Source organism: Globicephala melas, chromosome 20 (genome assembly GCF_963455315.2).
Source record: "Globicephala melas chromosome 20, mGloMel1.2, whole genome shotgun sequence".
Lineage (NCBI taxonomy): Eukaryota > Metazoa > Chordata > Mammalia > Artiodactyla > Delphinidae > Globicephala > Globicephala melas.
In genome coordinates this window covers 10,835,566-10,847,860 of record NC_083333.1, presented here as the reverse complement: position 1 = coordinate 10,847,860, position 12,295 = coordinate 10,835,566, and the positions used below count along the sequence as shown (strand labels likewise).

Genomic DNA, 12,295 nt, shown 5'->3' with positions numbered 1-12,295 from the left:
TTCTATCCAGTACATTTTTCATCTCAGACATATCTTTCATCTCTAGAATTCAGTCTGGGTCTTGTTAATATCTCTTCTCTGTCTTTCTCCGTGCTCATGTTTTCCTTTACCTTTTTGAACATACGGAGTAAAATAGCTGCATTCAGTGTCCTTGTCTAATAATTATCATCTGTGTCATTGCTGGATCTGTTTCTATCGATTTTTTCTCCTCATTATGGATCATGTTTTCCTTTTTCTTGCATGCCTTTTTGATTGGGTGCCAGGCATTGTAAATTGTATGTTGTTGGGTACTTTTTTTTTTTTTTTTAATTCCTTTAAATATTTTTGACCTGGGAAGCCCTAAGCTAACATTTTTTAATGTAACCTGTTCCGGTCACTGGGCTAGGTGTTATTGAATTTAATCCCTATCACGACCTATGGATGGGTACTATTATTTCCCCCATTTTACAGAAGAGAAAGCTGAGACTAGGAGAGTGATTTACCCAAGGCTGAGTTATGTGTCCCACAGAATTCATGTTGAAGTCCTAATCCCCAGTACCTCAGAATGTGTCTGCATTTGGAGATAGGGTCTATAAAGAGGTAGTGAGGGCTTCCCTGGTGGCGCAGTGGTTGAGAGTCCGCCTGCCGATGCAGGGGACACGGGTTCGTGCCCCGGTCCGGGAAGATCCCACATGCCGCGGAGCGGCTGGGCCCGTGAGCCATGGCCGCTGAGCCTGTGCATCCGGAGCCTGTGCTCCGCAACGGGAGAGGCCACAACAGTGAGAGGCCCGCGTACGTAAAAAAAAAAAAAAAAGAGGTAGTGAAGTTAAAATGAGGTTATTAGGGTGGGCCCTAACCCACGATGACTGGTGCTCTTATAAGAGGAATTTAGGCCACAGATATGCAGAGAGGGAAGACCATGTGAAGACACAGGGAGATGGTGGTCATCTGCAAGCCAAAGGGAGAGACCTCAGAAGAAACCAACCCTACCAACACTTTGATCTTGGACTTCTAGCTTCCGGAATCTTAAGAAAATAAATTTCTATTGTTTCAGCCACCCAGTCTATTGTACTTTGTTCGGGCAGCCCTCATGAACTCACAGGATCACCACAGCTAGTGAGTCCTGAGCTTTGGGATCTGTACTGGCTGCCTGCCTGCAGAGCCCACCACTGCTGAACTGACCACTGCTGCTGAAAGGGTTCTCTCAACTACAGGCTGCCTATCAGCTTCCTGAGAGGGGGAACAATCTGTTTCTTCCTCTATCTCCTGCTGTGGACAAAAGACCACACTCGTTAGCAGGTACAAGTTCTTTTGTTTATTCAGCTGCGCAGCTAGGGGAACTTTCTGCTATCAGTGAATTCCAAAATGCACATGTGAGCAGGGCACTCATACATAGAAACACGAACAGATTATGATTGGACCAGTATGGCACCTTTAAATCCCAGGAGCCCCTCTTGGATACGGAACTAGTTCCTGTAATACAACCAAACTAAGTATACAGAACCTCTGCTGTTGGAATAGCTTCTTTTGCACTAACGAAGTCAGAAGAGATGGCCTCAGGTCAACATTTTGCCTACAAAATATTCTGGTTTCAGCTCTTTTCAGTGATGAATACAGGGTGCTGCAGTCAAAATGATGGCTATTTCTGGAGTGACCACCACCAAGACCAGAGCTCTAATCCATACCCTTGACGTCTTGACCACATCATCTGCCTCCCAGATCCTGCTCTGCCCTTTCAGGGACCAGGACTCTCCTTCGCCAGTCAGTCCGCAGCACCAGGCTGCAGAAGTGGGGAGATGTTCCATGGGGTGGAGCACGCTCATGGTCTTCCCAAATTTGTTCTCTCCTTCTCCAGTTTTAATTGGGCAAATTGTCACCCTGCTAGAGGTGTTTTCCAGCCTCCCTGGTAGGTAGATGTGGCTGTGTAGTTGAATCTTCACCAAAGGATTGGGTCCCCTTCTGCGACACCTGCTGAAAAGGAAATTGCCAGTCCTTGAGACCATTACTTCACTCTTCCTGGGAAATGGAATGTGGATACGGTAAGGATCCAGCATCAACCATGCAGACAAACACATCCTAATCCAGGGGACAGAGGAGCAAGGTGGGTCCCTGACGTACCTGGTGAAATTAAACTGAGCTGTCCCTTAGACCAGGGCTTGAAAAAAATTTCCTGTAAGGGGCCAGAAGTAAATATTTTAGGCTATGTGAGCCACAGTCTGTCACTTAACTCTTCTTTCCTGCTTTTTACACTTAAAAAAATGCAAAAACCATTCTTAGCTTGTGGGCTTTAAAAAAACAGGCCGCAAGATGGATTTGGCCTGTGGGCTGTTTGCTGACCACCTGCTCATGTCTGGACATTTATGTGAGAGAGAAATAAAACTTGTATCTCAGAGTCAGGGAAGGCCTCTCTCAAGAGGTGACACTTAAGTGGAGATCTAGACAAAGTAAAATGTGACTTATGTAACTATCTGGGAGGAGAGCATGGAGTTAGGGAATGGAGAATGAGGACAGAGGTCCTGAGGTGGAAAGGAGTTTATAACACGGGCCAGTTAGCAAGTAATCACCTCCTCACTCCAAGTCTGCCGTCCCCTGCCGTACTCTATGAGACTGGAGCTGGAACTGTCGACATCTCCCCTTTGCCAGCTGGCACAGTGTCAGGCTTTGCCAGTAAAGGGCACTGGAGGGACAAAGCAAAGAGGAAGGGGCTTGTCCTTCTGGTAGTTTTCCTTCTTGTCCTTACAGTGCAGCACCCGTCCTCTGGTGAGTTTGCGGGCACCTCGACCAGTGGCTTCCTGCTCTGACCTGCAGCGCCTTGATGAACTTCACCAGCCAGTGTCAATATTTAACAACTAGTTAAAAAAGAAAAGCCCTGATTTGTAGCATTCCTGATTTCCACGGCATGAATACTCTCACCATGACCAATTTCAGTGCAGGCTGGCGAAAAGAAGTGCAGAACTGGCTGTTGCAAGCCTGTACAGACCAGCTCGCACATACCCCTGGGGCAGCCACACCTGTCCAGTCAGGCCTGAATTTCACCTGTCCAGTCTTGGGCTGGGGGTGCGGGGGAGGGTTGGCTCTCCTAGGTCTGCTTCTTCCTCTGATGCTCTCCCTCAGTCCTAGAGGTAGTAGCTGTTCCCCATGCTGCTATTCCTATATTAAGATCTCGTTACCTCCTTTAACAGATAATCCCCCTTTACTAGCTAGCACTTCTTTGTATTAAACGTTTCCTGCTCAAAGAACAAGTGTGGTTTCTGTCTCATGCCTGGACACTTGTAGATGTGACCCTGTCCCAAGAGGCAGCTCAGTATGGGGCCGAGGAAGGGCCAGGACCAAAGGCCCATTCACAATAATACTAATATAGGATAGCCACTGCCTGCACAGCTGCTCTGTGCCAGGCCCAGAACCCTAATGAAGTCGGCATCTTGGCTGTTACTCGCAGCCAAAGGCATGCTAGTTGATACAGTCATCTCAAACAGAGGGCATGAGGCGATGAGCTGAAGGTGGGACTAGGTAAACATTTTTTCCTAAATCAAGAAAGACACAGGAAAAATCTTAAGGTGCTTATAACTTTTATGGAATATAGTCCTAAAACTGATCAGACAAAAGTACAATTCTGTCTGGAGACTTTCTCACCCACAGTCCATTGGGAAGGCTCTTTTCTGGCATGAACTCTCTGATGTCTGATAAGCTCAGAACTCCATCTGTAGGCCTTCCCACATTCTTTACATAGGAAAGGTTTCTCTCCACTGTGGATTCTCAGATGCTGACTTAGATATGAGCTTTGACTGAAGGCCTTCCCACACTCATTACACTCGTAGGGCTTCTCCCCTGAATGAACCCTCTGATGTTGAACAAGGTGAGCACTCCACCTGAAGGACTTCCCACACACATGACATTCGTAGGGTTTCTCTCCTGTATGAATTCTCTGATGCTGAATGAGGTTTGAGCTCTGGTTGAAAGTTTTCCCACAGTCACTGCACTTATAGGGTTTCTCTCCAGAATGGATTCTCTGGTGGATTATAAGGTGTGAGTTATAAATGAAGGCTTTACCACATTCACTGCATTCATGGTCTTTCTTCCCTGTGGGAGTTGTCTTAAGGGTGACGACCATCTGCCTGAAGCTTTTCCCCTGAGCGGGGGACTGCTTCAGCCTTTCCCCTTTGAGATTTCTCTGCTGCTGCTCTAAAGGGGCCTCAACTTCAGAGGCAGCTTCAAATGTAGAGGTGCTGGTGGTGAGTTTTTCTCTGAGCACCTGTGATTCCACGTCAGTAATGGGTGGTTCTGGCAACGACCCTTTGTCCTTGGGCTCTGCATCATCTTCTGCAACAACTGATGGAAAATGTAAATATACCTGTTCTGGATGTATAGAGAAATGACACTTGGATTAGGATTTCTGGCATGAAAATAAAAGCTTAAAAAATATTCAATATACACACACGAGAAAATTCAGAAGGAAAGTCATTTAAATATGAACACTGGTCATCTGTTGGTGATGGGATTTTGTAGGGGAGAAGGTTTCTCCTTTTTTCTCACCCCTCCCCCTTATCTGTTTTTTCTAAATTTTCCTTAACGGAACACTGCAAAAATGTTATTTGAAAAATAAATTTCAAGGCAGGACCTTCTTTTTTAGGATTTACTCTTAAAAAATATGAGCAAAAATAATATTTTCAAGAAACTGGGGAGTGATGTTGTGTGGGAAGGGGAAAATGAGAATCACAGGTTGAGGGAAAAGGGACGTTCCTAAACGCGCAAAGACCCTGCTCCTCCTGACTCCGTGACCTTCACCTCTTCCCTGTCATTCCCTGCCCCACAAATCTCTAGCCACAGAAAAGGATCCCCAAGCAGCTGGCTCCTTTACTGAAGGGACGACTGCCTTCTTGGTGCTTTCTGCCTTTCCCTTTGACCTGCTCCTTAAAAAACGAAGAGAAGAGTGCTTTGCGTTTTGGTTTTTAAAACATCTCTAATGCTTTTTGTCTTTTAATTGTAATGCTTTCTGTAGTCTAAAGAGGACAAAAAGCAATTGCTATAAGGTAATGCAAGACTTTAAAAATACATTTTTTTTTCAGGTTAAATGCTTGTGGTTAAAGAAATCTGAAACATGCTTGCTGAAAAAAAAAGTCAAACAGTAGTTAGCTTTGAAGAGAGACTTACAAAACAGAAGTAAAGGAGACAAGGAGAACTCTGCAAGAAAGGCAAGGAAGTGCTGGGAAATAAAAACATACTTATGGAGCAGACACTAAGATTAATCTCCATTTCTAGTTTTTCCCATTTTGTTGCCAACAAGAATTTGAATTTTCATAGGCTTTTGTCTGATGGTGGTGGGGTTGTGGTGTAAAATGAAGTATTTAAATAGAGTCTTCTTGATTAGCAAAATATTCATGTCACGTTCCCGATGGTTCATGAGGTTATACAGCACTCAGCAAGGCCAGTGTGTGGTCCTGAGGCTCTCCCTCTAGAGTTTGCCGTAGGAAGGAGGAGAGGATGTTTGTGGGGATGAAGGCAGGCCGGAAAGGAAGTTTTTGTGGTGAATCTGAAGGGCAGAAGTGTAGATAGAAGAGAGTATCAAATAGGGTTTTTAGGTGGGGCGTAGGTGGTAGATAAAGGTGATGACAGGCTGTGTCTCACGCAGAGTGTGTTATGGCTTAAAAAGTATGTTTTGGGAGTCATGAGAAAGTTGAAAAAGATTTCCAGGCTGGCCTGTAGCCCAGGGCAGTGGAGATGATGAGGCAGGAAGTGAATGAAGTATTTTCTGGTCCTGTTTTAGGGCCCTCTAAAGCCCGGAGATGCTGGTGAGGCTGTACAGCCAGGTTATGATTGAAATTTAATCCTTACAGCTACTACATGAGGTAGGTTATCGTTATTCCTAATTTTGTGAGTGATGAAACAGGCTACGTCTCTCACCTAAGAGGTAAGAATAGTAAGGGCAAGATGAGGATAGCCAACTCTTGACCACCTCCTCTGTGCCCTTTATACCCTCTCCTCCTCCTCTCCCTCCCCACAGAATCCTGCTCCTCACCACGCTCTGGGAAAGCCTGGGTCTCCTTAGGCTGGAGCTGGATGCTTGGTTTCTCCTGGGCTGCTCCCACAGGCTCCTTCTCCTCCCACGGCTCTTCCTGTGCAGGTCCGTGTACCGGGCCTGGGACCTGGAGGTGATCAGGCACCACTCGGTTTCTGTGGAGCCAAAGCTTCCAAGGAGACTTTGGAGAGCCTCCTCAGAGTCAGCACAGGGGTAGGAAGAGGAGCTAGAGTCTTATTCAGGACTTGAGGGCAGAAAAAACACACAGAAACACGCACTCACTGCTCTGCCTGGCCCAAAAGAGTTTTGAACTTGGCAACTCCCCCTACTGCTGCCCCTCTGTCCAGCCTGAAGGTCATTGATCTGGCTCCCACAACAGATCGTATGTTCCCCTTCCCACCTGCAGTCCTGGTTCATCAAGTCCTTTCTCTAAATCCTCCAGCACAGTCACAGCCTCCTCTCCACTCTCAGGGTGATGTCCCCGCACCCAGGACTGGAGCTTCTCCGGTAGGATGGTCAGGAATTGTTCCAGCACCAGCAACTCCAGGATCTGCTCCTTGGTGTGCCTCTCGGGCCTTAGCCACTCACAGCAGAGCACCCTTAGTCGGCTCAGGGCCTCCCGGGGACCAGGAGTCTCCTGGTAGCAGAGCTGCCTGAAGCGTTGGCGGAAGATCTCCTGACTGGGAGAGCGGTTCCCATGTTGCCTGGTCTCACACTCCCAAGACTGTTCCTCTTCCTTTGGCTCCATCATCATAATCTTCTCTTGACCCTGTGTATCCTGAAGGGCCAGAGTTTCAGCTGCTGTTAGTGATCCAGCCATCCTAGCCTGGACTGGCTCTGTAGAAGGCCCATACTAGCAGGAGTCTTTCAGGGACACCCTGTAACATAAGTAGAAATCATTCTTTTTTTTTTTCTGTACGTGGGCCTCTCACTGTTGTGGCCTCTCCCGTTGCGGAGCACAGGCGCCGGACGCGCAGGCTCAGCGGCCATGGCTCACGGGCCCAGCCGCTCCGCGGCATGTGGGATCTTCCCGGACCGGGGCACGAACCGGCGTCCCCTGCATCGGCAGGCGGACTCTCAACCACTGTGCCACCAGGGAAGTCCCGTTCTTTTTTTTTTTTTTTTTTTTTAATTCATTAACACACACTCAGAATCTACCAAGAGTCAAACCCTGTACTATACCCTTTAATACTTTTTTCTCCATTCCTCTCCAGATTCTTATTCCAGTAAGAGTCATTGCCTTTGAGATACTTACAATCTGGTAGACAGATATGTAAAGAGTTTGCTACACTAGATAATACAACTAGATAAATGCTATAGCAGGAGAAAACAGCAGGAAAAAAAAAAGTGTTCCGGGATCCCACTGGAAGAAACAAGTCTTAAGCAAAACCCAAGTTTCCAGAGCTCAGAGCTGAGAAACGTTTCAGTGCAAGGTGACTGACTCTCAGAGGTATTGAAGAGGCAGCCTCCTCCCAGATGGCCTCTCCACTCTTTCTCAAGTTTCTGTAGTGGCCACAACAAAAGAAAAATTTAAAATTCCTATGAGGCAATCTTATTCAAACGCCCAGGATCTGTAGTAGGGTCCTGAGATGCGGCTGCTATGGGCAAGACGTGGTCTCGGGTAAGGTGTCCAGCGTCAGGAAAATCTAAAGGGAAGGAGGTGGGACGCACCCAGAGGCCATTAAAGGCACACAAACAGGGGCGCTGGCCGAGGACAAAGGAAGCACGGAAGACGAGCGCAGAAGGCTGTTTCTCGGGGTGATGTTCCGGCGGCGCCAGCCCGCAGCTGAACTCCTGCGCACGGCACTGGGCAGGGGACCGCCCGATCGCCTGGGGAGGGGGCTGTCCTCCATACCAGTTACAATTCCCCACCCTTCACTTTAACCCCTGGGATCTCCAGAGAAGAGAAGAGGCGCACCGGGCCAGCCACCGCCCTCCACAACACGTGACGTAATCCGTGCAACCGGGCGCGGGAACCGTGGAGACCCGGACCCCGTTCCGCGCGGTCTGGCCTCGGCTCCTCACAGGGTTGCCTGCGGGGTGTGCTCACTGCAGAAACCGCCGCTGCCTTCCGGGACTGGCCATAGCAGCGCGGGCCAAAGAGCGACACCCGGGGCGCCGCCGCTAAGACTCACCTCGCAGGTCCCGGAGCTCCCATCTGACCACTTCTGCGTAGCGCGGTTCCAGCCCACCCGCGGGGGCAGGTGTGCGCCTGCGCACCCGCGGCCGCGACCTCTCCGGTCGCGGAGGGCTCTGGGAATCGCAGTCCTTGGACAGGGGAGCGGGGCCGGTGTGAGCGGGCCTTTTGGCTTAATGGCTGGAGGGCCTCGCTTTTCTGTTCAGTTGTAGGCCCAGGGGCCGTCCAAGCCGATTTAAACGGCAGGGAAATTCCAGCCTGTGCGTGGCCTCTTTGCAGCGTTTCCTCCTCTGCGTTCTGTTTTCTCGTTACATCTTCCCAGACCTGATTAAAGGGTCACAGCCGAGGAGGAAGTTACCCCTAGGGAGAAAATATTCCCAACCACCGGCCTATGCGTGTCCGTTAGTAAATAAAAAACAATTCCTGCGGAGGAGTAAAAAGAAATGTAAGGTTGCAGTTTACTGGGGTAGGGGAAAAAGGACTTGTTGATAGAGGAAATCACTGCCATCTTCTTTTCCAATAATGAGAGAAATATGCGTCTGATTATGAGTTCTAGGGGAGGTAACCATTATGAGAATGGAAAAGTACAGTAGAACGTCCAAATTAACAAGGGAAAAAATAGGATGCACTAGAACTTGAGCAAACTAGTAAAAATAAGAAAGAAAAGAATCCAACTGGATCAAAAGAGGAAATCAAAAGCGAAATTACAAACTCTTGAATTCTGCAGGGGGGATCAGGAAAGCCTGAGATAAGAATTTGGACAATTCATTAGCTGTTTAGGGACAGGCAATAAACAGAACACTTCGTGGTAAAATCTATAGGACCTAGAAACAGCCATGCTTGAAAATGTATAACCTTAACTACCTCACTTGTTAATGAAAATAGATATAAAACAATTTAAGTCACCTTAAGAAACTTTTTTTTTTTAAGCTAAATTTTCTTTTTTTTAAAATTAATTAATTTATTTTTGACTGTGTTGGGTCTTTGTTGCTGCTCCCGGGCTTTTTCTAGTTGCAGCGAGTGGGGGTTACTCTTCGTTGCAGTGCATGGGCTTCTTATTGCGGTGGCTTCTTTTGTTGCAGAGCACGGGCTCTAGGCGCGTGGGCTTCAGTAGTTGTGTCTCGCGGGCTCTAGAGTGCAGGCTCAGTAGTTGTGGCGCACGGGCTTAGTTGCTCCGTGGCCAGTGGGATCTTCCCGGACCAGGGCTCGAACCCGTGTCCCCTGCATTGGCAGGCAGATTCTTAACCACTGTGCCACCAGGGAAGTCCCAAGAAACTTTAAAATCATAGTAAAATAAACCCAAAGAAGCAAAGAAGAGTGAATCAGTAAAGATAAAAGCTAATTAATGGGGACTTCCCTGGTGGCACAGTGGCTAAGACTCCGCGCTCCCAATGCAGGGAGACTAGATCCCACATGCTGCAACTAAGAGTTCACAGGCTGCAACTAAAAAAAAGATCCCCCATGCTGCAACTAAGACCCAGTGCAGCCAAATAAATAAGTAAATAAATACTTTAAAAAAACATGGAAAAATTAAAAAGAAGAGATAAATTCAAATGCTAATTTCTTTGAAATAAGCAATAAAGCCGATAAACTTGTTTAAAACCTTATTAAGAAAAAGAAAAATTAACCAGAATGGGAATGAGAAATAGAACATAACCATAGAATCAGAAGAGATGAAAAGAATTAGAGACCATTTCATTAGGGTAGGACTTTAGGGTAGGATATTGGAAAACCTAGATGAAATGGATGATCTTCTGGCAAAATATAAATTACCAAAATTGTGTGCACCAGCCAAATGTATATAAAACAACCCTGACTGGGGGTGGCAGGGGGTGGCAGGGGGTGGGTAAGAAGACCCCAAGAAAGTGCTAGAGAGCAATTACATTTAGATGTAACATGAAGCACCACTTTCTGGCAAACAACTGAGTTTTAAATGGGAATCATTAAAATACTTAACTAGAGGGAATTCCCTGGAGGTCCAGTGGTTAGAACTCTGGCACTTTCACTTCCGGGCCCGGGTTTGATCTCTAGTCAGGGAACTAAGATCCCACAAGCTGCGTGGCACAGCCAAAACAACAAAAACACTCAACTAGAAACCAGTCACCAAGTTTAATTTGAAATAAATGGATACTTTGACCAAGCAAGCAAAATATAATTTAACCTGAATTTTTTTCTGCAGTGACTAGTTTATGGTTACATCTGGAATGGAAAGAAAAGAAAGGAAATTACACATACTGTGCTCCTGTGATGACTATAGTTTTCAACAACTGCCACAAAACTAGAAAATTATAAACTCGGACATTCATTCAAACATTTATTGAACAAAAATATATATGTAAATCTAGGTCTGTGTTGGAGGAGAGGGGATACAAAAACGTAGTTCCAAAAAAAAAAAAAAAAAAAAAACGTAGTTCCCTGCTTTCAAAAAGCTAAATGTGGGGCTTCCCTGGTGGCGCAGCGGTTGCGAGTCCGCCTGCCAATGCAGGGGCCGCGGGTTCGTGCCCAGGTCTGAGAAGATCCCACATGCCGCGGAGCGGCTGGGCCTGCGCGTCCGGAGCCTGTGCTCTGCAACGGGAGAGGCCACAACAGTGAGAGGCCCGCGTACCGCAAAAAAAAAAAAAAAAAAAAAAAATGGCTTCCTGTAAGCTGTGAGACTGGAGAAACAAAGGACTTTGGTTTGTTCATTCAAACAAGTCATGCTTCAGTGTTTGAATTTTTCTTACAATGAACAATGTAAAAAAAAAAAAAAGCGACAAGGCATTTTCCTTTAAAGAATTGAGTGTGTGCCAGAACCTGTCAGACACGTTGCCTGTGTTTAAAGAAAAAGTTAGTTTAAGCGGTGGGGACTCTGAATGCCGCAGGGGATCAGGAGAGCCTGAGATAAGAGTCAGGACAATGCATTAGCTGTTTAGGGACAGTAATTAGACCAGACCTCAAACTAAATGCCAAGCCAAGAACTTTTACTTTAGGTAATGGGCACCCACTGGCTACTTTCTGAATGTGAGTTTGCATGTCTGTGTGTGAGATAATAAAAGCAGTATTTCAAGAAAATCAAATAGTGGTGTGTATGATGGATTAAACAGGTGAACAGTTCTGAGGCAAGTAGAACAGCAATGGAAGACCAAGGCTCAGAGAAGCCAAGTTCACTTTCACTCTCAGGATCTCAAGGTGCTGCCAGATCTGATCCAGATTCTTTATGCTAAGAGGAAAGAAAGCACATGGGGGTACAGTCTCCTTGATCACACATCCAAAAAATGGTCATGGATACCCTTCAGAGGTAATGAGGAAAAATCATTTTACCCAAGATTCTAATAAAACTCCAGAGACAGAGAAACCAGTCCTTCCAAGCTCGTCCCCAGCTGTTCAAGGCCCTCTTCACCATAGGCTTAACTCATGCCCAACCATACAAGACATGGGCATAGTGTCACATGACTGACCAGAATTTTAGGTCTTCTAATCTCATAAACATCAGAGGTAGGGAGAAATTTCCTCCAAATCTTTATTTCATGAGAGATTCAGAAGCTGAAAGGAGAAATTATTCGTACTCTAGCTGCAGCCAAAGGACATCAACATATTTACCTGCTCTATTTTCAACATCCTCAACTGCTACATTCAAACCCATCCTGCTTCAGGGAAGAAATGGTTTGGAGGAAAGGAGCCAGCTCAAGAGGAGATTTAGTGACCAATGTCACTGGTGTGCTTGGTAAAGACAGATTTGATAGTGTGTTGGGAGAGAGACCTCAATGGGTTGAGGAAGAGAGTTAAGAATTGGAGACAATGTGGGAATCCCCTGGTGGTCCAGTGGTTAGGACTCTGTGCTTTCACTGCGGTTTTGATCCCTGGTTGGGGAACTAAGATCCTGCAAAAACTGGCTACAAAGGGAGATGATATAGGGAAAAAATGGGTTGGGGTTGAATTTTGTTTGGTTTTTAGGATGCAAGATACTTGAACATATTTGTACACAGCTGGGAAGGGGCAGTGGAGAAGAGAGGTGAAGATACAGGAAGAAGATGGGATAATGGGATGTGGTGAGGTCCCAGAGGGAGTGGAATAGAAAGCACAGACAGAAAGGTGACCCCCTAGATATGAGAAAAGGCAGTTCTATTAAGAAGGGAGCAAAGTTGGGTACAGTATATGAGAGATGTGTGAGGGAAAGGAATGGA

The 12,295-nt window shown here is 46.5% G+C and overlaps 2 protein-coding genes across 4 annotated transcripts in view; one reads left to right on the top strand and one right to left on the bottom strand.

The window, feature by feature from the left end:
• Positions 1-12,295, top strand: part of RABEP1 (rabaptin, RAB GTPase binding effector protein 1) — a 248,969-nt gene that overhangs the window by 19,061 nt on the left and 217,613 nt on the right. The window lies entirely within an intron of this gene.
• On the bottom strand, positions 1,278-8,418 carry ZNF232 (zinc finger protein 232). 3 transcript variants are annotated; one of them, XR_009560331.2, is made up of 5 exons: positions 8,131-8,418; positions 6,396-6,873; positions 5,996-6,122; positions 2,544-4,335; positions 1,278-1,950 (listed from the first exon to the last, which is right to left on the bottom strand). XR_009560331.2 is itself a non-coding variant. In XM_030861638.3 (4 exons), the coding sequence occupies exons 2-4, from the start codon at positions 6,813-6,815 to the stop codon at positions 3,575-3,577; spliced, it is 1,308 nt and encodes a 435-aa protein (XP_030717498.1). In that variant the 5' UTR covers positions 6,816-6,873; positions 8,131-8,418; the 3' UTR covers positions 1,278-3,574. The 3 variants fall into 3 exon arrangements, 1 of the variants encoding a protein (XP_030717498.1); XR_009560332.2 differs by having other exon boundaries at positions 1,278-1,947; XM_030861638.3 differs by having other exon boundaries at positions 1,278-4,335.

What these genes read in the sequence shown, in the direction of transcription:
- ZNF232 (XM_030861638.3), bottom strand. Translation starts at nt 6,815, where the DNA reads ATGGCTGGATCACTAACAGCAGCTGAAACTCTGGCCCTTCAGGATACA. An exon ending in TTGATGAACCAGGACTGCAG is followed by an intron (nt 6,123 to 6,395) that starts GTGGGAAGGGGA and finishes GATCACCTCCAG; the next exon opens with GTCCCAGGCCCGGTACACGG. An exon ending in CCAGGCTTTCCCAGAGCGTG is followed by an intron (nt 4,336 to 5,995) that starts GTGAGGAGCAGG and finishes CTATACATCCAG; the next exon opens with AACAGGTATATTTACATTTT.